Source organism: Vanellus vanellus, assembly GCF_965231255.1.
Source record: "Vanellus vanellus genome assembly, chromosome: 2".
Classification (NCBI taxonomy): domain Eukaryota; kingdom Metazoa; phylum Chordata; class Aves; order Charadriiformes; family Charadriidae; genus Vanellus; species Vanellus vanellus.
The window spans coordinates 168897822-168925519 of NC_138906.1; the positions used below are offsets into that span (position 1 = coordinate 168897822).

Sequence of the window (27698 nt, forward strand, 5' to 3'; positions counted from 1 at the left end):
CCAAATCGCTGAAGGACTCAGACCCCATGGCTGCTCCTGCCACACCTCCCATGCACTCTCCATTCCATGTGAAGGTGGCCAGGTACTCGCCGAGGCAGTAACGCTGTGGGGCAGAGATACTTGAGTTCAAGAACACAATGTGGGCAGCCTGAGGCCAGGTTACACCAAGGTGTTGAAATCCTTCTGAGAACTTGCCCTTTGGCTTCCTCTCTTTCAAGCAGGGCAGGAAAATGGTGCCCCAGGGGCATCCCAAATCTCTGTCTACCAGTATTACCTGAATTTATGGTGTCTCTGGGACTCCTGTATTGCCCAAATCCCAGCTGGGTCTGGATGAAGTTACATGCAGGATCGTACCTTTACTCAGGGGCATTAATAGGGGTAACCAGCAGTGATGTCCTGGTCTCACAAGCTCCGGAGGAGGTCACCACCCTTCCAGCTGCCCTGGGGCTGGAACCACACTGCAGAAGTGCTGTCATGGAGGCGGCTAAGTCTATATCAATAATGCATGGAAAGTCCATTCACAGTTTCAAAGGCTGTCCCACAGTTGTCCACACTGTTTATTTTTTAGCGTGCTCCTTGGCACAGTTTTGTCTGACCAACTAGGACCATCCCTGACAATTCCAGATATACTTTCCAGCTGGTATTTTGGATTCAACCACCTTATTTTGGAGGGAGAGAGCTCAGCTATACAGATGGGCACCAGCTGACTGCAGGGCCAGGAACTGTCACAGGGTGTTTCATTTGAAAAGAGAAGGCTCCGAGGAGATCTTATTGCAGCCTTCCAGTATCTAAAGGAGGTGTCCAGAAGAGCTGGGGAAGGAATTTTTACTGGGGCGTGTAGTGATAGGACGAGAGGGAATGGCTTTAAAGTGGAAGAGGGCAGATTTAGATTAAACATTAGGAAGAAATTTTTCACTTGAGGGTGGTGAGGCACTGGAACAGGTTGCCCAGAGAGGTTGTTGAGGCCCCATCCCTGGAGGTGTTCAAGGCCAAGCTGGACATGGCCTTGGGTAACCTGGTCTAGTGGGAGGTGTCCCTGCCTATGGCAGGGGGGTTGGAACTGGATGATCTTCAAAGTCCTTTCCAACGTAATCCATTCTATGATTCTATGATTCTATTTGAGATCCCACCTGGAGTGCTGCGTCCAGCTCTGGAGCCCCCACAATAGGAAAGACATGGACCCGTTGAACTGTATCCTGGGCTACATCAAAAGAAGTGTGGCCAGCAGGTCAAGGGACGTGATTCTGCCCCTTTGCTCTGCTCTCTTGAAACCCCAACCGGAATACTGTGTCCAGCTCTGGAGGCCTCAGCATAAGAAGGACATAGACCAGGTGGATTAGGTCCAGAGGAGGGCCACAAAGATGATCAAAGGGCTGGAGCACCCCTGCTATGAGGAGAAGCTGAGAGAGTTGGGGTTGTTCAGCCTGGAGAAGAGAAGGCTCCATGGAGACCTTATTGCAGCCTTCCAGCCCCTAACGGGGCTACAGGAGAGCTGGGCAGGGACTTTTTACAAGGGCATGTAGTGATAGGACAAGGGGGAATGGCTTCAAACTGGAAGAAGGGAGATTTAGATTAAATATTAGGAAGAAATTCTTCACTCTGAGGGTGGTGAGACACTGGCCCAGGTTGCCCAAAGAAGTTGTGGAAGCTTCATCCCTGGAGGCTGGATGGGGCTTTGAACAACCTGGTGTAGTGAGAGTTGTCCCTGCCCATGGCAAGGGGGTTGGAACTGGATGATCTTCAAGGTCCTTTCCAACCTAAACCATTTTATGATTCTATGATTTGCTAATATGCGTTCCCCATGCTGTTCCAGACCTTGTCAAGACCAGAGTCTTGCCAGCATACTAGAACAATACAATTGAAGATGCAAATTCATTATTTTTCCAGACTTTTTTCTATAAGCCTTCAGAAATTTCTGCCTGGCTGAAACTGCAGGAGACATACTCTGATCCAGGGCTGTGCTGATCGGGCGGGATTGTATCCGCCTCCTACTCACCTCCATTTGTTTAGCTCTCTACGTACTTGCATGAACGACCTGACCATGCTGCTTGCAAAACCCCAGCCCTGCTGTGAGTCAGCACTCAATAAAAAAAGAGAATAAATAATAAACATCTTGGAATTTATTTTTTTAAATGGTGGCTGCAGAGCCCTGTTGCACAAGAAGCAATAAAAGAATAACTGAGGGGTCCCTTCTCCATCAAACTCAAGCTAGCTTCAGATTGGCCTTTCCATGACTGAACATCAGATGTTCAGAAGATGTTCTGGGAACAGATGGGCAAAATGACTGCAGGTGCTAGGGGACGAGGGTGGGTTAAGAATCTCGCATGGGTTATTCAACAGGGACCTCATCACTGTCCAGTCTAGGGAAGGGGCCTAGTAACACTGACCCCACTGCAGTTCCCAGCACCAGCGTGGGAGATCACATCCCAGATGCCTCATTGTGATTTCAGCAGCATTCATAAGAATCTCGAAACATACTGCAAGTTGAAATGCAGTTTTTGCAGATAAACTTCTGTTGGTGAGTGCCTGGATAAAAAATCAAATAAAACCAACCCAAGAATCTTTCTTCTAAGGGCAAATCCTGACCTTACTGTGTAAGCTGTGTGAGAGATCACCCAATTCTACATGGGTTACGGTGTTTATTTAACTACCGCTGCCTCACTGTTCAAGGAAAAATAATTGGTCTGTAATGCAGCACTATTTAAGTTCTCCCAAAACCTCCATGGAAGGGGAATGGTTTAGATATGAGTGCACAGGAACAGAAAAGGGGACAGCCCAGAAGGCCAACCATATCCTGGGCTGCATCAGAGGTGTGGCCAGCAGGGCGAGGGAGGGGATTCTGCCCCTCTACTCTTCTCTGGTGAGACCCCACCTGGAGTACTGCATCCAGCTCTGGAGCCCCCAACATAGGAAAGACAAGGACCTGTTGCAGTGGGTCCAGAGGAGGGCCACAAAGATGATCAGAGGGCTGGAGCACCTCTGCTATGAGGACAGGCTGAGAGAGTTGGGGGTGTTCAGCCTGGAGAAGAGAAGGCTTTGGGGACACCTTATAGCAGCTTTCCAGTATCTGAAGGTTGCCTACAAGAAAGCTGGAGAGGGACTTTTTACAAGGGCACATAATGATAGGATGAGGGGGAATGGCTTCAAGCTGGAAGAGGGGAGATTTGGATTAGATATTAGGAAGAAATTTTTCAGTGTGAGGGTGGTGAGCCCCTGGAGCAGGTTGCCCAGAGAAGCTGTGGCTGCCCCATCCCTGGAGGTGTTCAAGGCCAGGTTGGACGGGGCTTGGAGCAACCTGGTCTGGTGGGAGGTGTCCCTGCCTATGGCAGGGGGGTTGGAACTGGATGATCTTCAAAGTCCCTTCCAACCTAAACCATTCTATGATTCTATGAAGAACACAGACTCACTGAGAGCAAGGCTGGGGCAGGGACACACAGGAGCCTTGGACAGCAGAGCTGGGAGATAGCAACCCAGGCAGTTCATGGCAATGGGACACACCAGCACCTATCTTCTCAACTATAGTCACACAGGCTGTCTCATTTTTCGTGTGGAGAAGTCGTCACACACCATTTGGTGCTGGTCTCGTTGGTGCAGGTGCGGCATATCAGTGATTTGGCTACAGGAGAGGAACATAAATGATTAGCATAAGGTCAAAGCCAGAAACCCCTTCCCAGCTGGACCTGTTTCCCTCCTCATGCAGGGTATAGGACATAGAATAAGAAATGGAAGATTTGGCTGAGCCAGTTCTACCACTTCTACTATCCCACACCCAAAATTGCTAAACACACACTTCCTTGTAGAAAACCCCTCCTTCCAGGTGAGTGGGCAGCAGAGGTTTTCTGCAGACACTGATATTCATCTACCCCATTACAGCATTTAGGAAATGGTCATGGGATGAGAAGAGCAGCGAAAGCCACACTCAATTTTTAGCTCAAAGCTTAATTGCACCCCCATCCAAGAAGTGTAGCATTAGCTGCAGGTCTCAAGATGTGATTGTGTTTGCAGAGAAAACCCAAAGGGCTCCTTCCAGTTGCACATTGTGAGAATAGGGGAAGGTGACATATTTGGGCTTGCTCTGTGGGCAGCCCAAGGCTGCAGGGTACCTGCAGCACAAGTCCTTTGGCAGCAGGGCCCTGCTGTGACAGCATGAAGGAGAGGCAAAGCTGAAGATGCAGACCAGCTCTTTATCTGTCACCTTCTACTGACTTCTTAAAGACCACTGAACTTAGAAGTTATGGATACAGGTTCTCCCCAGAAAATACCAGCTCTCTCCACCCAGTGGTGTGGCTGACACACCTGAGAGATGGGATGCCATCTAGAAGGACCCAGACAAGCTCAAGAAGTGGGCCCATATGAATAGCATGAGGTTCAACAAGTGCAGGGTGCTGGACCCGAGTCAGGGTGACCCCTGGTATCAGCACAGGATGGGGGATGAAGGGATGGAGAGCAGCCCTGCTGAGAACTTGGTGGTACTGGTGGATAAAAAGCTGAACATGAGCTGGCAATATATGCTGGCAGCCCAGCAAGCCACCAGCATCTTGGGCTGCATCCCCAGCAGCATGGCCAGCAGAGCAAGGGAGGGGATTGTGCCCCTCTGCTGCGCTCTGCTCTGGGGAGACCCCCCTGCAGTGCTGCCTCCAGCTCGGGGGCTTCAGCACAGGAGAGACATGGACCTGGTGGAGCGGGGCCAGAGGAGGCCACTGAGATGCTGCGAGGGCTGGAGCCCCTCTGCTGGGAGGACAGGCTGGGAAAGTTGGGGGGGTTCAGCCTGGAGAAGAGAAGGCTCTGGGGACACTTTCTTATGACCTTTCAGTACCTGAAGGGGCTCCAGGAAAGATGGGGACAAACATTTTATCAGGGCCTGTTGCAATAGGACAACAGGTAATGGCATTAAACTGAGAGAGGGAAGATTTAGACTGGATCTAAGAAAGAAATTTTTTACTTTGAGGGTGATGAGACACTGGCCCAGGTTGCCCAGAGAGGTGGGAGATGCCCCATCCCAGGAAATATTCCAGGCCAGGCTGGACGGGGCTCTGAGCAACCAGATCTAGTGGAAGATGTCCTTGCTCATTGCAGGGGGGTTGGACTAGATGGCTTTTAAAGGTCCCTTCCAACCCAAACTATTCTATGATTTTCTGATTCAGTTATACTAATAATATACACACACACACACACACGGTGTGCTTTCTCTTTGCCCATAATGAGAATTTCAGGTTGAAGCAGCAGCACGGCCTCATTCTCTCAGTCTTTCTCTGGTTCTCTTGGGCTCTCCTGATCTTGCTGGTACAACACCAAGCTTAGAGTTGTGGTAAGAGAGCTGGTAGAGCAGCAATTGGGCCAAGTCATGGGATGGAAATCCGCATAGCCACAGGGGGAACAAGCTTTCCCAGTGCTAACCCAAGGCTCCAGTCTTGAGCCTCCTTGGGCAACCTAAGATGGGGGTCCAAATCCTCAGAGAGTGGCTCCTTCTTGCCGGACCCAGCATGAATATCTGCCTTTCTGTAGGACCAATGCACAGCATGCTTGGGCTGGGATTGTAATTGCAATCTTAACAATCTCATCCAAGAACGATTGTTGGTCTAGGTGTAACTACTACAGGAAAAGAAAGAATAATGCTATGCAGAATGATATTATTAAATTATTACACGCACTTAATGGCTTTTACCCCTTTTCTTGGTGTTATGCTCTCCTTTCCCACTCTCTGGGGGTTTCATGCTGGTGGCATTATGGTGAGTCATCAGCATCTGGAGCCCTGTGCCAGGAAAAATAAGATGTTCACGCTGATGTTTCCTTCCTCTCCCCAGGATCTAATGAGAGTCATTACAATTATGTTTAGTAACTTTTTTGTTGTTGTTACATAGCTTTTTTATTGGTCTGCAGCTGTATTACATCTCGGTATACTATATGCAATGCCTTTTACATATGTTAGGTGCTACATCTGTATTGTTTGTTGCCCCTAAAACCAGTCCGGTCCAGCTCCGGGTCTGCATTTCTTCAGCTGAGTGGTTTATCATAGAATCATAGAAAGGTTTGGTTTGGAAGGAACCTTTCTGGGCTGCAAGCGCTCGTTGCTGGCGCATGTTGAGCTTCTCATCCACCAACACCCCCAAGTCCTTCTCCTGAGGGCTGCTCCCCATCCATTCTCCACCCAGGCTGTATTTGTGCATGGGATTGCCCCGACTCATGTGCAGAACCTTGCACTTGGCCTTGTTGAACTTCATGAGGTTCACACAGGCCCACCTCTTGAGTCTGTCCAGGTCCCTCTGGATGGCATCCCTTCCCTCCAGCATGTTGACTGCTCCACACAGCTTGGTGTCATCGGCAGACTTGCTGAGGGTGCGCCCAATCCCAACATCCATGTCACCAACAAAGATGTTAAATAGTACCAGTCCCAGTACCGACCCCTGAGGAACACCACTCATCACTGCTGGCCACTTGGACATTGAGCCATTCACCAGTTTATAGCCAAGGAGTCTCCAGTTCCAGCTCAAGGCCCATCTCATTGCCCCATACCTGCACTCCTCTGCCCCACATCCCACATCTCCACTTCATAAGACCTTTCCTGTTGTTCCAAGCCTGCATTTCTCTACACTACGCCCTTGGGTCAGAATCATAAATACCTCATTCTACAGAAAATAAAGGCTTGTTACTGCTACCTGTATAAACTTAAAGCCGCATTATATAAAGACACACAAAAGCAAAACAAATTAGCCATAGCCGCTTCGTCAATTAGAAAAATTGCTCTTACCACACAGCCAAGCTAAAAAAAAAAGCCTCAGGCAGGTCAAGACAAGCTCAGTCAGAGCAAACCCAGCAAGCCTCAATCCTGAGCTCTCGCAAACCCAGTGCAAAGCTTACAGCCTGTTACTGGCAATGGCAATACCAAATCAAAGTGCTAAGGGCTAACGAACCATCTCGTCTTAGACTCTCAAAGAGGAAAAACTGGTCTTGTTTATAGAATTACAACTCCCATCTATTTTTCCTTTTCCAGCGCACAGAGAGGCACTATGAGGACAATCCGGCCCCATGTAGAAGTGCTTTCAAAGGTGACAATATAAAAGAGGGAGGGGGGAAAAAAGGGGGGGGAGGGAGGAATAGGACAAAAAAAAAAAAAGGGAGGGGGTGGGAAGAGTTATTTGCACAGCAAGTGAGTGAAGGGTTGTGCAGCCACAGTCGTCATGCCACTTGCTAAAGGGGTCACTCTGCAAAACCTACCTGACTAGCTGTAGGGTAAAGGAAATTCAATCAATCGCAGCTAAAAGCAATAAAGGAGGACATCACGGAAGGATTCAGGACTGAACCACAGCCTGTTGCAGCACAGACCACACTCCACGTCGCGAAGATGCTCGGCTCGTTGCCAAAACCCCATTGCATTCTCACATCACTACATCAGGACAAATCTGAGGTTGGTGACCCTCCATGAAAGACATGGGGGTGAAGCAGAGCGCTGGATGAGACGTGAGGACGTAGCCATTTAATACAGGGTCCCAAGGGAAAAGGAAGAGAAGCCTGACGCAAAAAAATTGGGATTGTGCCATGTGCCTGGGCTAGGAAGAGAGGCCAGACCTGCAAGGTCATCTCCCCCCACATCTCACCACCCTGGGAAAGGCAGCCAGCAGAGTTTGCTTTACCAGGCACTGGAAGTCATCCCGTGCCTGTTTTTGTGGGCAACCTTTGTGCGTGCAGAAGTGGGGACAGTGCTGGGTCTGAGGATGGGCAGGAGAGGGGGTGGTGGAGATTTAACCTCCCCCTTGGGGCCCATTTCTGACACAAGTGGGGTTTGCAGCACCAAGGACGAACCACGGGAAGTCAGGACATGTTTCTGCCTGGGGGACTACCAAGAACAAAATGTGAGCACTAATTAAAGCTGGTTGCATTCATTGCCACCTCATTCTCTTCCGCTTTGGCAAACTAAGCCTTCAGGAGTTGAAGAGGCCAGCGGTGGCTTGAGAAATAGATGGAAGAGATTACACAGAAGAGCTTTTAAAATAAAAACAACCAAAGCGCTCATTCATGTATCGGTGACCTGTGGGATCAGAGACTTCCTCGTCTGACCCACCTGGGCAGACAAGTAATCTGTCCTGTTTACAAGAGAAGGGGCGGTCTGGATGCAATCCACCAAACTAGAAACACAGCATTTTTTTTCTGAAAGGCATCAGCTATCTGCCTCACCATCCCTCCTGCAATACAGGGCGACCCCAGGGAACCACTGTGAGCCACCTCCGTTTGCAGAGAGCTCGCATCACACTCTTCTCAGGCTCATGGCAGCAGAAGGAATTTATGAGCCCTCCTGCAGCTGTGAGAGCAGTTATTCAAAGGCTTATTTCTGAGTCAAGACAATCACTCATAATTGCATCTTAATCCAGACTTGGATTAAAAATATTAATTAAGTAATTTATTGGAATTCCTCATGCCCCATCTTTCAGCAGCTCTGGATTAAGGTCTATAGAAGCCATTCTCAGAGCTGGGGACAAGCTGAGCTGAGCTGAGCTCTTCCTGATTCTTTGTTTTCTTTTGAATAACACATGCACTTGGCTGGCCAAAAATATCACTACTACGGCTAAAAAGAAGCCATAGGAAGAACCAGCCTATGTGTCATCTGTGGGACACCCACAATGGGGAAACCATCCCCCTTCCACAGCTGTGTGGAGCAAGTGCCAGGGGTTGTCCTTTGCAGGCCACAAACCTACCCAAGGTTTTATCCTTCCTTTGGAAGTCCTTGCTCTGCCTCTCGTTAGAATCATAGAATGGTTTAGGTTGGAAGGGACTTTGAAGATCATCCAGTTCCAACCCCCCTGCCATAGGCAGGGACACCTCCCACCAGACCAGGTTGCTCCAAGCCCCGTCCAACCTGGCCTTGAACACCTCCAGGGATGGGGCAGCCACAGCTTCTCTGGGCAACCTGCTCCAGGGGCTCACCACCCTCACACTGAAAAATTTCTTCCTAATATCTAATCCAAATCTCCCCTCTTCCAGTTTGAAGCCATTCCCCCTCATCCTATCATTATGTGCCCTTGTAAAAAGTCCCTCTCCAGCTTTCTTGTAGGCAACCTTCAGATACTGGAAAGCTGCTATAAGGTGTCCCCAAAGCCTTCTCTTCTCCAGGCTGAACACCCCCAACTCTCTCAGCCTGTCCTCACAGCAGAGGTGCTCCAGCCCTCTGATCATCTTTGTGGCCCTCCTCTGGACCCACTCCAACAGGTCCTTGTCTTTCCTATGTTGGGGGCTCCAGAGCTGGATGCAGTACTCCAGGTGGGGTCTCAGGAGAGTGGAGTAGAGGGACAGAATCACCTCCTCTGACCTGCTGGCCACAGTTCTTCTGATGCAGCCCAGGATACGGTTGGCCTTCTGGGCTCCGATCATGCATTGCTGGTCATGTTGAGCTTCTCATCAATCAGCATCCCCACATCCTTCTCCTCGGGGCTGCTCTCAATTAGACCAGCCTTCATTTTACCACAGGGATCCAACTTCTAGTAGGTTAATCATTTGCTTTCCTTCGCAGGCACTCTCCTCAGCATTAGCAGTGCCGCATTTACAAACACACAGCAAGGGCGAGTGTCTGTCCAATTTGAGCTTATTTTACAGCAGCCCAAACTTGGCTGACTGTTGATGGACACAGGCTATGACCGCGTAAACCCAGGGAGCTCCTTCAGCACATATTTTATTTATACCAATCCACTGATGTGATCTCTCCTGCTTAACCGCGTTGGAAAAGGAAATGCCTCCACTCATTGTGTTCAGAGACAGAGGGTCTGAAGCACAGCAGTGATGGTCTCAAATGTTTTCTACCCTTTTCCTCTCATACTGACTAAAGCATTCCCCTTTAAAGTTTCTCTTCTATTTTACCCAGTTTTGTGGTTGTTTGTGTTGTTTTTTTTTTTTTCATTTTTGCAACATCAGACCTCAAGGGAAGAAGGGAGGGAAGGAAAAACCCTCTGGAAACCCTTCACATTTCTCTTCCTCACATTCCCACAGGGGTTTCCCACCTCTCACATGTCTGCCAGACTACAGCTGTTTTGTTTTCCCCTTAATCTGATCACTCACCGGGGAGCAGATGCAGAGCATAAGCAGCAGTTCAACAGCAAGTGCTCCTCGCTGAGGAGTTTTCATCACACCCACTTCCCTCTCTGCACCAATTAAGATGAATCAGCCAAAAGCCCATCTCTCCGAACCACCTACGGGCGAGCATAGGCCCTGTCATTAAGCAGATGAAAGAGCAGCTAAGCAGCTCTGATGACTGCCCTTCCTCAGATCCCCCGCCAGGACCCCTTTCTCCATTCCATGCAGTCCCGATGGGCAGGGGAGCAGTGCTGCCCACCCCACTGCCAGCCCCCGCCGTGATGGAAAGCAGCTCTGGGAAACAGGAGGCCGATGTGCTTTTTTCCGTCAACGAGGATCAATAATCTGTTGGCTGCGCATCAAGAGCTTGACTCATCCCCAGGAGAAAGCACGACGTGGGGAGGTTTCTGATGAGCACAGCTCGGTCCAAGGGCTTTAGTGTCTGCAAAAGATGCCAACATGCAGGCTTTATATTCCCCATCACTCCAGGATGAAAGATGAGAGATGGCACTGGCACAGGTTGCCCAGAGAAGCTGTGGATGCCCCATCCCTGGAAGTGTTTAAGGCCCGATTAGAGCAACCTGGTCTAGTGGGAGGTGTCCCTGCCCATGGCAGGGGGGCTGGAACTGGATGATCTTTAAGGTCCTTTCCAACCTAAACTATTCTATCATGATGCAGAAGCAACAAGCGGGGATGGAGCCCCACCAGAGCCTTCAGTTGCTCCAACAACTTCCTAAGTGGGAGAGAGATTGCTCATACCCACCCCCAAGCTATAGATTGAGATGGTCCTAGGTTCTTCAGCCAAAAGCTCCTACCACATCGCTCCAAGGCTGAACAGGCTGGTGTTTGGTGGAAGGTGAAGTTCAGAGAAGCTCATGAAGTTCAGCAAAGTCCCAGATGTGGGGCTGAATGACCTCATGCAACAGAGCAGGCTGGAGGAGAGCAGGCTAAGGGGGATCAAGTTGCTGTCTTCAGCTATTTAATGGGGGTTGGATATTGAGAGGCCAGATCCAGACTTTCCTTGGACATGCACAGAGAAAGGACAAGCAGCTGCTTACAAGACGCAACAACGGAAATTCTGACCAGATATAAGGAGAAGAAAAAAAAAAAAAAAAAAAAGGCTTGCTAGGGTTGCTAGGGCAGTGATTAATTGCCAAACCCTGAGATATGGTGGAGGAATCTCCCTCCTTGGAGATACCGAAGTTTAGCCAGAAAAGGCCTTGAGCAACCCAATCAAAGCTGGCCCTCCTTTGAGCAGGAGGTTGGACTCGAGCCCTCCAGAGACCTTCCCACCCTCAGCATTTCTGGGAAAAGGCTGGGCATGGGCAGCAGATGCCAAAACAAAGACAAGAGGAACTTCTCACTACCTCCTACCACTCAGAGGTTCATCCTATCAAACAGTATCAGAGCTGTCCTTGTGCCTTCACACAGTGCAGGACATACCCAGCCTGCAGGCAGGGAGACAAACTCTCCAGGCCCCAGAAGGTTCGGGTTTTTTAAGCATCATTATGTATCTAGAGCAGCCCTAAGCCTGTCCCGTCCCAGCATGAGTGTGAGCAGTCAGCTTTGTTCCTGGTAAATTTGCCTTGAGGTCTTCTCCCAACCAATATGAACAACAGGCTTTTACGAAAAGCACATTAGTAACTTGAGAAGTTACAGCGGAACATACCACTTCTGGTTTTGCCTGAAACCAGATCTTCCCTTTTTGCATTTTTTTTTTTCTTTAAAACACACACACACACCAAAAGAAAAAAGGATGTAATTGCAAAGGAAAAATGCTAAACTTTTGGCTTTGCATTTCACTGTGTAAATACTGGCAAAAATGATAGTGTCTTGACTTTGGGCTACCAAGCGTCTTAGGCATCAAAGCACAGGCTTTTATGTGATTACAGAAAAGGCACTTCATTGGAGAAGCCGAGTTGAAAACATCCCTGTAAGGTCCAAAGCAGGTAGAATTCATCCGAGTGTGACATTATTGCTTGGAGTCACCAAATAACCCCAAACTATTGGTCTGGAAGAGGGATCCTACTCTCAGAGGTGTCCGAGATCCTGCTCCACAGGGTCTTGAGCAGTGGAAAATCCCCATCAGACTGAGCATTAGGACAGATTGCTGCTTCATGCCACTGTGATGTCAACAGCGAGTAGCTCAACTTCTCCAACCTGCATCTCCCTTGCTTATGGCTAAGGGCCAGGAGGACACTCCCCAGGCTTATCAGCCTCTCTTTAAAGCCTAGCTGTTCCAAACACACTGTGTTACTCACCCCAGTACGGGTTATTTGATACCTGGCAAAGCGCAAAAACTCTCCACCTTGGCTTTTGCTTCACACCTCCCGTGCATTTGGATTTCTAGCCTTGGTTTCACTAAGCTTTTTGACAGATATGCTCAAGCCCCACAGAACCGGTTTACAGGGCAACGCAGACAACAGGAACACCCTTTGGGGAAAGGGCGCTTCATTTAAGCTCCGGAAGAATAGCCAATAATTGCCGTTTAGCTGATGCTGGCAGGTCTTTGCAGCCCTGACATCCAGAGCATCTGAGCATTGTTCCCCTGTACTTGGCACTGGTGAGGCCGCACCTGGAATGTTGTGTTCAGTTTTGGGCACCTCACTACAAGAAAGACATGGAGGGGCTGGAGCATGTCCAGAGAAGGGCAACAGAGCTGGTGAGGGATCTGGAGAACAAGTCTTATGAGGAGCAGCGGAGGGAACTGGGGTTGTTTAGCCTGGAGAAAAGGAGGCTGAGGGGAGACCTTATTGCTCTCTACAACTACTTGAAAGGAGGTTGTAGAAAGGTCGGGGTGGGCCTCTTCTCCCCAGTAACAACTGATAGGACAAGAGGAAACGGCTCAAGTTGCCCCAAGGGAGGTTTAGATTGGATATCAGGAAAAAGTTCTTCACTGAAAGTGTTATCAAACATTGGAAGAGGCAGCCCAGGGAAGCGGTTGTGTCACCATCCCTGGAGGTATTTCAAAGACAGGTAAACATGGTGCACAGGGACATGGTTTAGTGGTGGTTTTGGCAGTGTTAGTTTGATGGTTGAACTCCATGATCTCAAAGGTCCCTTCCAACCTACACAATTCTGTGGCTGTGTCCTTCAGTACTGCACAGAGCCCATCTTCCAGCTTGTCTGGATCCTCCTTGTCTGCTGCAGCACAGGAGGTAAACACAAGGCCTCCAGCTTAATTAGCTGAGCTCTCACTGGGGCCGAACCACCTCGATTTTGCTCCAAGCATGACCTTTTGGAAAGAAGTAGGATGCTTTGATAGAGAAAGGAGAGCTGTTGAGGAAAGCACAGCCCTGTGAGTATGAAATGTTGCCAGCACCTACCTTGTGGATCCACCACCCCAGCAAAAACAGGCTGAGGATGTATAGGATGATGTGGGACAGCAATTAGCCAGCCTTTCCACCCCATTAACCCAGCAGAGGATCACAGCACTGATGGGAACCTGCTGGAGAAGAGGCCAACGACCACGTTACTCATTCCCCCCCCCCCCAAAAGCTGCAGTAGGATTTGCTTTCTGGGGTGATTTTTCCCCTGCTCCCCCAGCAGCTGTTCAAACTGCTGCAGCTGCTCTTACTAAAGCAGCTCCTTTCTCTCATATGGTACTAAAGAGACTTTCCTCTAGGAAGTACTTAAAAAAAACAAACAAAAAAAAACAAACAAAAAACACCCTTCAAAACTATTGGTTCAATGGAAAAAGCCACAGTGCTTATCAAATTGCATTTTGCTCCTATTTTTCTGGCAAAACAGGAGCACTGTTTCACTAAGGACTTGGCTAGAATTACTTCCTTACTTGGGAGGGAACAAACTTGCCACCGCAATTAGGAGCGAATATTCACTTTAAACTTTTTTTGAAAGCCAGAAAGCATTCAGCCGGGTGGGCATAAAAAAAACAAACAACATCTCCATCCACTGGGACCAAACTGGTTACACCTCTGTTTCACAGGTACAAATCCAACGTGGGGGTCAAGGCACACTTGGCAGCTCCCCCCTGGTGGTCATGCAGCTGGTAACTGGTCTACCTTTGCCAGAAAAAATAAATCTCACCACCGTTCAAGGCTGATTTAGAGCCCTCTTTTAAAAGTCAGTTGCCTCATTAAAACCAACGTGACCTCCTGGGGCTTGCAGAAACAGGCCGGTTAGAGTTTCACGAGCTGCCACATCTCAGCCAAGCGGTGGAGAACTCCCCCAGTGCGGCTGCGAGATAAAACAGCATTGGCTTTGCCCGTGCATTTTCCCCTTCCCGTTTGTCACGACTCTGCTATCCTGCAGCAATTCCATTTTGGTGGTTGGGTTTTGCATACGAGCCCTCGGGGACCAAGCCCAAATGGTTTTTGAGATCTGCAGGCAGGCTCTTTGCTTGAAGGCAAAGGATTTCCTACCAAGCCTAATCCTCGGGGTTCTAATTGACAAGCGGCTGAATATGAGCCGGCAGTGTGCCCAGGTGGCCAAGAAAGCCAACGGCATCCTGGCTTGTATTAGAAATAGCATGGCCAGCAGAAGTAGGGAGGTGATTGTGCCCCTGTACTCAGCACTGGTGAGGCCACACCTCGAGTATTGTGTCCAGTTTTGGGCACCTCAATACAAGAGAGATATGGAGGTGCTGGAGCGAGTGCAGAGGAGGGCAACGAAGCTGGTGAAGGGCCTAGCAGACAAATCATATGAAGAGCGGTTGAAGGAGCTGGGACTGTTTAGTTTGAGGAGGAGGAGGCTGAGGGGAGACCTCATCACTCTCTACAACTATTTGAAAGGACACTGTAGAGAGGTTGGTGCTGGTCTATTTTCACAGGTAATTAATGACAGAACAAGAGGGAATGGCTTCAAGCTCCAACAGGGTAGATTTAGACTGAACATTAGGAAAGAATTTTTCCCAGAAAGAGTGGTCGGGCATTGGAATAGACTGCCCAGGGAGGTGGTTGAGTCACCATCCCTGGATGTGTTTAAGAGACATTTAGATGCGGTGTTGGGGAATATGGTGTAGGGGAGGACTTTGCAGAGTAGGGTAGATGGTTGGACTCTATGATCCCAAAGGTCTCTTCCAACCTAGACAATTCTATGATTCTATTCTTTGCTGCCAACCGAGCATACGCAGACCCCATTATAGAGGCTGAGCCCTGGCTCAGACCTCTTCACATCAGCTGGCAGCAGAACGGCATCCTGGATGGGTTGCAGTCACCGGAGTGACTGCAGTGATCAGAGTCACCAACACTCAGAAAAAGAAAAAACAACCCACCTCACTTCCAGTTTTAGTGAAACGCATTTCAAGTACCTGACTTCCAACCAAAATGGCAGGAGTTTAAACACGAGAACAAGCGGCTGTCAACAAACACATGGGAAGCACCGAGAGCTTTGGACTTACAGCCACCTGAACATCAGCCCTGGGATGCCAGAAGGCTTTGCTGCCAATGCAGCAGCTTGCTTACACCTGAGACTCACCGATACGTAGGCTAACTGTTGCCAGGTACATGCTGATACCACTTTTTTCTTTCCCCTCCTCCTCTGAAAAAGCAGCCAATTAGGCAGCAAGCACCAGCAGTTTATCCTATCCATCCCTGCCTGCTCCGTGCCCAGCGGGAGCAGAGTGGGGAGGGATGCAGCCCGATGACGAAGCCATCATTCATCGCACGCAGGCACAGCTCCGGCAAGACTGGTACCATTCCCCAGCACGCTCACATCCCACCGTGGTCTGGTCCAGCCCCACAGCCAACACCACCCTTTCCCAGCGCTAAATCTGGGGCTGGACAGTTTAGTTTCTGCTACGGATCCAGTGAGCTGAACCAGAGACAGTCAAGGCACGTAGGGGGAAAGAAAGTATGACCCAAATGAGGTTTCGTCTCCCAGACCAAGGTTTAACCACGTAGGGATGATTAAAATACACTTTGCTCATGCCAAGGTGAATTTCAGCCCCCCCAGTGTGAAACCTTTTTAATCCAGCATCTTCCCCCCCCTCCCCCCTCTCCTCCCTCCTGCCAGGGCATTCGCTCCCTCCCACAACATTTTTCCATTTTGGTTTGTGCAACCGCACAATTTTCTCCTCTCCTGGAGGCGAAAGGGCAGAAAATACCCTGAACATGTAAAACCCTGAGATTTCTCCCCTCCCCCCCCCCCTTCCTCCCAGTGCATCCCTGACCCGAGCCTGGGTCTTCTACTGCAGCTGCCTGTTTCCACACTGTTATTGCCTTGTGTTTCCCCATCAAGCCAATTCAGAGAGTCCGAAAAGGGCAGCACAGCTCCACTACATCAAGGAGATAGGATTAGATCTAATCTTGTTTATCAGCACAATTAAGGTTCTCATTCAACCTGCTTCCCAGACTCCGGAGGAGGAAAGAAAAGATCCCGCTTGGCAACTCTGAAGAGGAATTAAAAGTTCACATCAAAGTCACTGCAGTCAGGATGAGTGTCACAAGTCAGCAGTACCTGTTTCAACTAGAAACTGCGTGTTTTCTTTTGTATACAAAAAAAAAAAAAGGCACAAAATACCCGTATTAAACATGAGACAGCCCCAACCCTGCATCAACTGCAGCAGCACGTTAAAAAAAAAAAAAAATAAATCCTTCCAACAGCACCAAACAAGTACATTTTAACGCGAAAGGCACTGCCTCAGAACTCAAAGTCCTCGTCGGCCATGTCGATGGCCCAGGCAAACTTCTCCCTCTGCGTCTTGTTGTAGATCTTCTCGATGGGCACGCCGAACTTCTTGCACCTGTACAAACCACAAGGCAGCTGTGGGGATGCACTACCCATCCCGCTCTGCTCCCACCACAGCGGTCCTCTTCCGCTCAGGGTGCAGCATCTTTCACCCAAACTCCTTAGCCCCGAGCTCTTTAACAAATTAGCTTTGTGCCACTGCTGATAAAGACATGCAAAGTGACCCTTTCTTGCCCTAAATCCAGAAGGAACGTCCTGCAAACAGTTATTTGCAGCAAGGGAAGCCTTAGCTTTGGATTTTGCTGGCTTCCACAAACACCTCCAGGTCTTAGGCGGGTTTCTCTGGGCTTCTCTGGGTTTCTTCTTCCTTTCCCCCAAAGGCTCAGGTGTGTGTTTATCCCCCTCCTGAAGCAGTGCTGGGTGATCTGCACATCTCTAGAGGAGCATCTGCCCCATCCCTGGAGGTGTTCAAGGCCAGGCTGGATGGGGCTTTGTGCAACCTGGTCTGGTGGGAGGTGTCGCTGCCCATGGTGGGGGGGTTGGAACTGGATGATCTTTAATGTGCCTTCCACCCTAAACCATTCTATGATTCTCTAATATGCCTAATTCTTACCAAGCTATGCTAATCCTGGGGTCCAGGTAGTTCAGCTTGGACGTGCCCAGAGCTATCTGCTTGTTCTCCTCCTTATCCGTGGCCTGGACGTTCAATTTGGCCAGCTGCTCTTCCAGCCGCTTCAACAGCTTCTTTTTCTTCTCCACGTTGCTGAGGGCAGAGGAAGAGCAACACAGACAGCATGTCACAGGGGAAAAGAAGCAGCAGAGGTAAAATACAGAGCAGTTCTTCTGGTCTGCTGTTGCCTGGGAGCATGATGGGAAACCAATGAGCTTCAGTTCAGAGTAGTCTCTACACTCACCTGAAGTCCTACAAGGCCTGAGCCTAGAAATATTCCATCCAGAATGGCAGAGTCAAAGATGCCATTCAGCACTAACCTATTTCTCAAGTACGTCGATGTGATAAGACACTTTTATAAGAACGTTGTTACCACCCAGGTTGGGGGAGCATGAAAGCCAGCATGCAGCAAAGACCATCTCCCTCACATGCACGCTCCATGAGCAAAGACCACCTCTGTTAACCTGCTCTGCACCTTACCAATGCAGGGCATGAGCGGAAAACAAGAAACCTCAGAGCAGAACATAAAATAAATGCCTCATTTGTCTCCTCCAGTTCCCTCCCGTCTCTGGGCAGCAAGTCACATTTGGGGTCTGGGACAGGGAGCAAATTTGGACAGACCCCATGCAATGACTATTGTAGAGATCAGAGAGGCCCCAATCCACCACTCAAGTGTCCCACAAGAAAAACAATACATCAAGACCAGTCTGCATATCCCTAGCTCTAACCTCAAGCGAGGCATCCTTTGCACCACAGCACTTGCCATTTCAGGCTGGGAGAGTTGGGGTTGTTCAGCCTGGAGAAGAGAAGGCTCCACGGAGACCTTATTGCGGCCTTCCAGTACTTAACTGGGGCCTACAGGAGAGCTGGGGAATGACTTTTTACAAGGGCATGTAGTGATAGGATGAGGGGGAATGGCTTCAAATTGGAAGACAGTACATTTAGATTAGATATTAGAAAGAAATTTTTCACTCTGAGGGTGGTAAGACACTAGCCCAGGTTGCCCAGAGAAGCTGTGACTGCCCCATCCCTGGAGGTGTTCAAGGCCAGGCTGGATGGGGCTTTGAGCAACCTGGGCTGGTGGGAGGTGTCCCTGCCCACAACAGGGGAGCTGGAACTGGATGATCTTCAAGGTCCCTTCCAACCTAAACCCTTCTCTGATTCTATGATTTGTAGGATAACTCCAAGGTTTGAAGTCTCAGTATTCAATGAGGTGTGCCCTATCACAAATAAATCCCCCCAGAGGAGCTCTTTGCAATCCTACTGTTACAAGGAACCTTCCACAACACCTCCACTCATCTGCCAGGCTGCCATGGGACAAGAGGCAACCGATACCCAGTTTCCGTTCTGATGAGCTGCACGTAGGGTGTTGGACCGCACTGTCCCCATTTGCGGGCCCACTGCACAGAGATCCCTCTGCCAAAGAAGATTGTAAGGAAGAGTCACTCACACTTCTGCTTTGGCATCTTTTGTGTCTTCGAACTCATCTTCAGCTTTTTTTAGCTCTTGCTGAGCTTCCTCCACCTGTTGCTTCTTGGCATCAATCTGGGAAGGTAAATACAAAGTCAGCCCATGCTCCTGTCCTCCCTGAAGGTTTCAGCTGCCTCCCTCTTGCCCTTTCCTTTGCCAGATTGCTCCTCAATTTCTCACCAGCCTTACTGCAGATGCTGCTGGAGCTCAAGTATTTCTTATCATCTTGCAAAAAATCCTTACAGCACGGATGCCAGAAACACTTGCAGCTCTTATCCATTCATCTTGTGCAACTGCTGGAGACTGACTGGTTCGTGATAGTGCTGGAGCCCTCTACAAAGTCCCAGCAGAGCATGAACAAAAGCTGAGGACAATTAAAAGTGGTAGTTTGAAGTATTTCCATAGCAGACCCATGAAATTTCAGCTGGTCCTCCTGCAAACAGCCAGAGGGGAAAACCAGTTTCCCTGGTCCTGAGCCAACTGTGTTGAAGCTGTGCCATCGTAAAAGGCACCCAGCTTGGTTTGAAGACACCAAGTCATGAAAAAATAACAAACACAAACTCTGTGCCAAGTATGCTTTATCCAGCATTTGAGCTTACTCCACCCCCCTCCACCACTGGGTTGCTAATGTCTCTGTTTAAATTTAAAAAAAGCCACTATTCCTGGTTCATTCCCCACCAAGCTTCACCAACGCATTCTCCTTTAGGCATCAGGTTATTCATAGAATCATAGAACTGTCTAGGTTGGAAAGGACCTTTAAAATCATCGAGTCCAACCAAACTAACACTGCCAAAACCACCACCAAACCATGTCCCTCAGCACCACGTCTACCCGTCTTTTCAATACCTCCAGGGATGGTGACTCAACCACTTCCCTGGGCAGCCTCTTCCAATGTTTGATGACCCTTTTAGTGAAGAATGTTTTCCTAATATCCAATCTAAAAAATTAGCTATTGTCCCCATATTCACGCTTTCCACTCTCCACCCCCCGCCAAAAAAAAAAAAAAAAAAAAAAAATAATCAGAGGTGAGATCAGGTCTGAGGGCTCTCAGGTTGGTCTGTCTCACCTTTGCCTGGAGGTTTTGCATTGACTTCTCAAAGCTTTTTGGTGTAGACCTCTGATGGTTGCACAGGATGGCCACGGCTCGGTTAGCTCGGTTGTAGGAGAGGAGCTTTCCCGCAACGTTGTCTTCAGCTGGAAACAAATGGAAGCATCGCTATGTCTCCTTTCTGAGAGTGGGGGAAGGCAGGGAACAGACCAGAATAACACTAAGTTGTTTGCCTTTCCCATCCTTTCTCAGGGGAGAGCAATACTGGTTGTAGACATCTGTGAGTAACACGATCTGATATTGTGCCTCATCACTCACATATCCAAGAAGGGAAAAATAATGCAACCAACCAGCAATGCGAGGAAGGAGGGAAAAAAAAAAAAAAAAAAAATACTCCCATCTCAGCTATCACTTTGTCAGACTATCACTGAGCAGGTAACTATTTCTCACTTAGCATGTGGTATTCAGTACTTAAAGGGGGCCTACAGGAAAGATGGGGACAAACTTTTTAGCAGGGCCTGTTGCAATAGGACAACAGGTAATGGCATTAAACTAAATGAGGGAAGATTTAGAATAGATACAATTTTTAGAATGAAGGTGGTGAAACAGTGGCCCAGGTTGCCCAGAGAGGTGGGAGATGCCCCATTCCTAGAAACATTCCAGGTCAGGTTGGACGGGGCTCTGAGCCACCTGACCTAGTTGAAGATGTCCCTGCTCATAGCAGGAGGTTGAACTAGATGACCTTTAGAGGTCCCTTCCAAGCCAAACCATTCTCTGATTCTATTCCATTCTATGATTCCATGGTTGCCAACCTGTTGCGTGGCCCCATAAGTTATATACCACCCTACAATGTGGTACATGACCTGCCAAGGAGGGGCAGGCAGTTCTAGGGACCCCAGGGCAATGGACAGACACTGCTGAGCCCACTGGTCACACAAGGCAGCTGGTGATACCACAAACACTGTTAGTGACTCACAGTTAGTGAGTGCCTTGAGCTGCTCCTGCAGGGTGATGGAGGCGTTGTAGGTCCTGAACACTTTGGCAGTCAAACCATCCATCAGGCTCTGGAGGTGTCTGTTCAAGATGGATGTCTGGAGGAAGGAAGATAGGACAAAGTTGGGGGAGGAGGAAGGAAGAAAGAAAAAGCAAAAGCTAGGACGATAAAGCACTTGCTTTACAATCATTTTCTGCCTAAGTACTCAAATTAGGCATTAAGTCTCTTGTAGCTCGCAGTTCTACTCGTTGGGTCAGGCTCTCATCTACCAAAAACTGGCACAAATTCCACCTAAACCCACAAAGAATTTCTCTGGAAGTCAACAATTTCTGCCCATCTATGTCCAAGAGGACATCCGCCGTCCAATATCACATCTCACATACATCACATCTGGTATCTCTGTTCTACAGAGCACATGGGGCTGCAGTTGGACTGGAAACAGAAGATGCTAAGAAGAATCACCTGGGGTTTGGAGGAAACCATAATTGTACCAAGAAAGCCTATGACAGGTAAATCCTATATAACCAGAGAGGAGCAGCCTCTTCAGAGGCAAGATGGGCAAGTGGCTTTGTAGGGGATGCAGGTAGAGAGGGAGCACAGGTGGCACCACCCCATATCCCATACTGAGGAAGAGGAGGGAGGAGGTTTCTGCAGGGGAGTAGCTCAGGAGGGAAGGCTGAAGCACATTTCTGCAGCATCTCTGTGCTCCACCAGCCTCTCACACTTCTGCCGAGCCCCGGCGAGGTGCGAAACCGTCAAACAGCTGAGGGTTTGACACCTCCAGCAATGCCCCGAGCAATGTGTGCGTGGGCAGATCTTCCCAGGCTAAAAAAAGCCCAAGCAGATGAGTTAGAGGAGGGAAGGAGCAGAAAGCCACCTCCTTAGCAGGGATGCAGGTTACTCGTGGGTGCAGGCAGGCAGCCAAGCCTGCATTCAGAGAAGCAGAGATGCTACCAGTGCAGGAAGAGGATGGGGAAAAAAAAAAAAAAATAGGACAGCATCCTAACTGGATGTTCAAGCAATTACAGTGGTGTCTCCAGAGGTGAGATAGTTAAAACCAGGATAAGGGATGACACCAATGCAGCACCACAGCCTGGGAGCCTGCAGGTTGGACAGGGGTGTCCCGGTTTGGCTTTTACTCCCTCTGGGCCACCAGTGCTGTTCCAAAAGCTTAGAAGTGACAACTCACATTAAGCCTGTCAAAGAGGTCATCTGCTGGATCCTTGTTCTTCATGAACAGCTGCAGGTTCTTGAACACCTAAAGAGGAAGAAAAGATGGCCCCGGTCAGGGACAAGGAACCAATTGCTTCCAGACATGTCCCTCATTTCTGTCTGCCACCTCATCCAGACAGACTCTGATTCAGACTCATGGTAGGATGTGTACTATACACCACCAACACTCTCAGCTTCAAGAGCTGGGACCTCAAAGCCACTGGTGCTACAGACTGTCCCCCCCCCCCCCCCCCCCGCCCCAATCTCTGCTACCCCTAGAACTCCATTTTCCCCACAAACATCATTAAAATCATCTATCTGATAGGCAAAGCAAAAAATAAAATATAAATGAGGACAGTTCAAGTCCTAATGCCCACCAGTCAAGAGAGGATGCTCCAGCAGGAGGCAGGACTTCTCTCTCATGGTTCACGGGCTAGAACAACCTTGAAAGCCCTACCCCAAAGTTTCTCCCCCTTCCCCAGGGCAGGGTCAGCACGTGTGTGTCCTCATCACCCAGGACTACTGCATCTCATGCACATGCTGCGTGGTGGTAGACATGGTGGCATCTTTGCAACAGGCTTTGGATGCAGATTTGGGACTGATGACCATTGAGTGAATTGAGCCACCCGGCTAACCCAGCACCAAATTGCCATGCCAGCCACTCCCTCCATTTCTGCCCTACTTACCGGCTTCTCCACCGACACTTTGTTGTAGTAACGGATTGAGTCTTTCCCAAGGAAGTCAAACTCCACCACGTGCTCCTGCCCATCCAGCTTGGGGTGCAGTTTGATGTGCTCCACGCGCAAGGAGCAGCAGCCAACGGTGTCCGCAGTCTCCCCTTCCTCCTTCTCATTGCCGGCTCGCAGGGCCAGCTGGAAGGAGACAGCGAGTCATCCAACCCATCCCACCTCATATCCCCTTTCCAAGGTTATTCAAGCAGATGTGGACACCAGGAGGGGGGAAAAAAGAAAGCTTCCTGAGGACAGTGCCTCACTGAATGGCTACTGGGACCCTGGTGGAAACCAAGCAGTGACTGCCTCCAGCAGGAGATTATTTCACTGCTCTAAAAAACCCTAAAACATCCCTCTAGAATAAAGTTATCCGGCTCTCCAGAGGGGCCTTTGCCATCATGCAGAGACACAAATGCGGGTAAAGTCCAGGAAGGACAGTACAGGTCCTACACTGCCACACAACTGCACCCTCAACACAAGCATCAGTAGATAGTATGAGGTATCTGGCAGTGGTCATGGAGGATGGTGACTCCTAAGGAACAACCCTGGCTAGTACAACTAGAGGACACCAAAAAAAACCTACAGGGTGGGGTGGATCAGGTAAGCTAAGCCCAAACCTCATCAGGGATGGGGTACCTGTGGGCCAGGGTGAGGCTACAGATACCTTATCAATGAAATAGAGGGCCACTGCTCTTTGCCGCTTCTTCATCTCCTTGGACTTCCAGTCAGCTCGGTACTGAGCACGGATTTTGTGGACAACATCCTTTAAGCGCCGGGCTACCTCATACTTCTGCCAGTCTTTCTCCCCCTGGAAAGAGAGGCTAAAACCTAGTGCCCCATCTTCCTTCTGCCCTTACCAGCCAGACCCCGTTTTGGGAACACCTCCAGCATCTAAATACTGCTCAAACCCCATTGTTTTCTTGAGAAAAAAAAAAAAAAAAAAATCGTAAATCTATGAAGTGGAAAAATCAGAGCAGAAGCAGCTCATCTAGGCTTTCTGTGCCCTCTGCTGGCTGTGCTAGAGCTGGGATCCCGGCCAAGTCTGAGCTGCTCATAGTCTGGAGGTTTCCTCCACCAGCTAGCAGCCAGCACACAGGGAGTGAGAAGCCAAGTGGTCCAGTGCTGCATGGCCATGGCCGCTGCTGCTTGGACACCACTAATGTGGACTGATACAATGCACTTGCCCAACTTGCATGCCGTGTCCTTATTTGCATGGAGGACTGGAAATAGCTTAGAAAAGGAAAGGACCTTGAAGATCATCGAGTTCCAACCCCCCTGCCAACGGCAGGGACACCTCCCACCAGACCAGGTTGCCCAAGGCCACGTCCGGCCTGGCCTTGAACACCTCCAGGGATGGGGCCTCAACAACCTCTCTGGGCAACCTTTTCCAGTGCCTTACCACCCTCAAAGTGAAAAACTTCTTCCTAATGTTTAATCTAAACCTGCCCTCTTCCAGTTTAAAACCATTCCCCCTCATCCTATAACTACATCACCTTTTCCTCCCCACAGTATTCTCTCCCTCCCTCCCATGGTACTACAGATGGTGATCCCACCTCCCCCTACCCTCTGTTTACTGTCATAAATAGAGTCAGCCCCATAAACTCTCGTTCCCGTGGGCCCTCTCAGCCCCTGTCTGGCTTCCAACAGCTTTCCCATGACACACATGAGCACCGGGATGGCTCTGCCAGTAGTAATCCATTCCCGGGAACAAACTTGATGCTTAACAATCATCTCTGTTCTTCCCCCCTCACCACCCAATGGCACACCAATTAGTTTAGTTCACCCCCTTTTGGGGGGAGGGGCGGAAGAGCACATTTTGGTTGATGTGTCACATCTCTGCTTTCCCCTGATCTTTCCACCCAGCAAAAAGCGGTGTCCCAACAGGCAACAGCTCTGCCTGAACAGCAGCATCACTCCAACCTTCAGCTTGGAGCTGGGATTCAGCATGATGTACTTCAAAGTGTTCTGGATGTTTTCTGTCCACGAGGCCAGCCAGGTCACCGTGTTGTCGAAGCGTACCTCCTTCCACTTGTGCCCTTCTGGTGGCTCGGGGATCTTAGAGTCCCTGTGGGCAGAGCAGGGTTACAGCCTTCAGACCATGAAGAGGAAACAGGTCGTTAGCTCAACTGCTTCTTCACAGTGAGCCAAGGAATGTCACCACATTGCAGCATTACTTACAGAAAAGATACAGCCTGCCCAAAATTGCTCCACAACATGATCAGGTCTTTATCATTTGGATGCTGGGGACAACAGGAGAACTTGCTGGGCTGGTGGGGAGTGTTTTGAATCAAGGCCACACGGTCTTCATATGGGTGGTTTAAGACCAATCCAACTCACGTAACTTAGAGGCCAAACACTTTTAGCCCAATCACTGTTTTTCCTCCCTCCAGTGAGCATCCTGATGCTTCCAGCCAACACGAGGGAGCCAGAAAATGAGGAGGAATGGCTCGTGTGGAAGAGGAGCACAGGAGAAAGAGTACAGACTTGTCCCTTCTTCAAGAAGGCCATAGGAGCACTGCAATGTTTGCAAGTTGATGTTGGGTAAACAGTGAGAGATGGGAGCTGCTGACCTGCTTCCTGGCCACTGTACATCCACAGAGAAACTAAGAGTCAGCTCTAACTGCAAAGACAACATCTGAAGGTAACCAGGAGATGACAGAAGGGCTCCAGTGAGTTCAGGCCTCAGGGTGTGCAAAGCAGTGATTGTAGGAGACAGCAAAACCCCACAGCAGCTCCAGGTGGAGGAGGTGTGCTGTTTACCCCAGTCCCAAAAGCAGCCCCGCGAGCTGAGCTCTTCCCGTGGCAACTCACTTGCTGCAGTTGATAACAACATCTTCTGGCATGATCCTCTTCTTCAGCATGCCCATTTTGGGGTGGTCACCACGGCCACGGAAAAGCCCTGGCGGCTCAGTTTTGAAGTTGCCTATCTTCTCCCGGTGCCCATCAAGGATGCAGTACCCATACTTCTCCTGGATCTTATCTGCCTCCTCCTTCAGTTTCTGAAACGAGCACCATGCCACCATCATCCCACAGGATAAAACCAAAATCCCATGACTCGTGCCTGCCTATCACTACCCTCACTTCCCTGGAGAAAGCAAGGCTGGAAAGGCAGAGCTCAAAGGGTTGGAGGAAGAGATGAACCATGGGTCCAAGCCCACTCCCAACAAATGGTCCATCTCCACTCACTTTGCAAACCCTGACGGTGACACTGTCCCAGCATGATATACTGATGGAACAAGCCTGTGCGCCACCAGCCCCTTAGCAAGCTCTACTCTGGACAGGACAGGACCCTAAACCATAGTCTAAGGATGACTGGTACATTTCAAAGCCATGAAACACACAGCAACTACAGATAAACTTAAAAAGGAGGGGGGTGATGGAGACAGAGCTGGTCCAAAAGCCAAAGAAGTCCCATGTCAGGGAAACAGGACAACAAGGAGCCAAAATACCCCAAAAACATATCAGCCAGTCCCAGATGTCATTGGAAACAGTCCTCACCTGCTTCTCCTCTTTGGAGAGTGCTTTCCGTGCCTCGCTTTTGTCCATGAAGTACTTGTGGATCTCCCTGAAGTCACACTTGTCCAGGTCCTTGATTATGTTCTGCTCCTGTGAGGTCATCTCCTGAGCAAGAGACAAGAGGGGCTGGGTAAAGCCAGGAGGCAAAACCAACTCTGCACGGAGCTGCTGCCTATCCCCCTCCTTCACAGAAAAGGAAATCAAAGAATGGGTTAGGTTGGAAGGGACCTTAAAGATCATCCAGTTCTAACCCCCCTGCCATGGGCAGGGACACCTTCCACCAGCCCAGGTTGCACCAAGCCCCGTCCAACCTGGCCTTGAACACCTCCAGGGATGGGGCAGCCACAGCTTCTCTGGGCAACCTGCTCCAGTGCCTCACCACTCTCAGAGTGAAAAATTAAGAGTGAAATAGAGACCCACATGCCAGTTCTTCAGAAAAATATCAGAAGAAAGCGACCACCCCCAGCTATTCTAGCCACATCCACTCAAGGGTGGACAAAGCTGCCATGGCAGGAGGCCAGGCTGCCTCTGGACACCTGAGCCTGTACCCACAGAGAAGTGAAACACAGCCAGCTCTGGGGTGGAGCAACCTCTAACCTCTGCTGTGGAAACAAGCGGTCCCCAGGCATGACTACAAGCAGCCTGCAGGGACTGCAGAAGCAGCACCAAAGGTATCTGGAAGCACGTAAACTTGTGCTAGTAGGGGTCTGGCTGTTATTTGGGGACTGAAGCATGGCACCGTGGGACTACAAGGTTAATCCTTGAGAGGGACACATGCCCCAAACCATTTGTGAAGCTGTTTGCAAGACCCAGCACATGCTTTCTGAGGTAGCATCTCTAAAACTCAGAGGGAACACAAGTGCCAACGTGAAGTCTTCAAGGATGCTGCAAACAGTGAGCCCCAGCCCAGACCCACAAGAAGGAAGGAAATCAATCATGTAATTTAGAATCTCATGGTCATATGATTATAAATAAAGAACTAAACCACAAAGAAACCTCATCCCTTCCATCCCACACCGCAGCCTAAGGTCTGCCTGGGGACAACAGGTTTAATGCTGAGCGTTTAATGCAGAGGACAGACAGCAAGGAAGCCCTCCCAGGGAAGGTACCTTCCTCCAGTCGTTGAAGAAGTTGTTCTGGAAGATCTCTTTGGTTGTGTATTCATGATCGAGCATTTTGGCATAGAAGGTGGCAATTTCCTCCGTGGCCAAGCTCAGCTTCAGGGGTTTGCCTAAGAAGAGAGGGGACCTTTAGCATCGGTTATGGGGACAGCCCAACCCCACAGCCCCAGGCAGTTGTTCGGTGAGTTTCCATGCTCACCACAGTGCCAAAACAGGGATGAGGAGTAAG

The 27698-nt window shown here is 49.6% G+C and overlaps 1 protein-coding gene across 1 annotated transcript; it reads right to left on the reverse strand.

Moving 5' to 3' along the window:
- Positions 1-16388: 16388 nt before the first annotated feature.
- Positions 16389-27538, reverse strand: TOP1MT (DNA topoisomerase I mitochondrial). Its single transcript, XM_082499535.1, has 12 exons — positions 27458-27538; positions 26331-26453; positions 25644-25831; positions 24753-24897; positions 23497-23640; positions 22788-22973; positions 22079-22147; positions 20872-20986; positions 19914-20041; positions 18828-18922; positions 17321-17470; positions 16389-16762 (listed from the first exon to the last, which is right to left on the reverse strand). The coding sequence occupies exons 1-12, from the start codon at positions 27521-27523 to the stop codon at positions 16660-16662; spliced, it is 1512 nt and encodes a 503-aa protein (XP_082355661.1). The 5' UTR covers positions 27524-27538; the 3' UTR covers positions 16389-16659.
- Between the last annotated feature and the right edge of the window lie 160 nt (positions 27539-27698).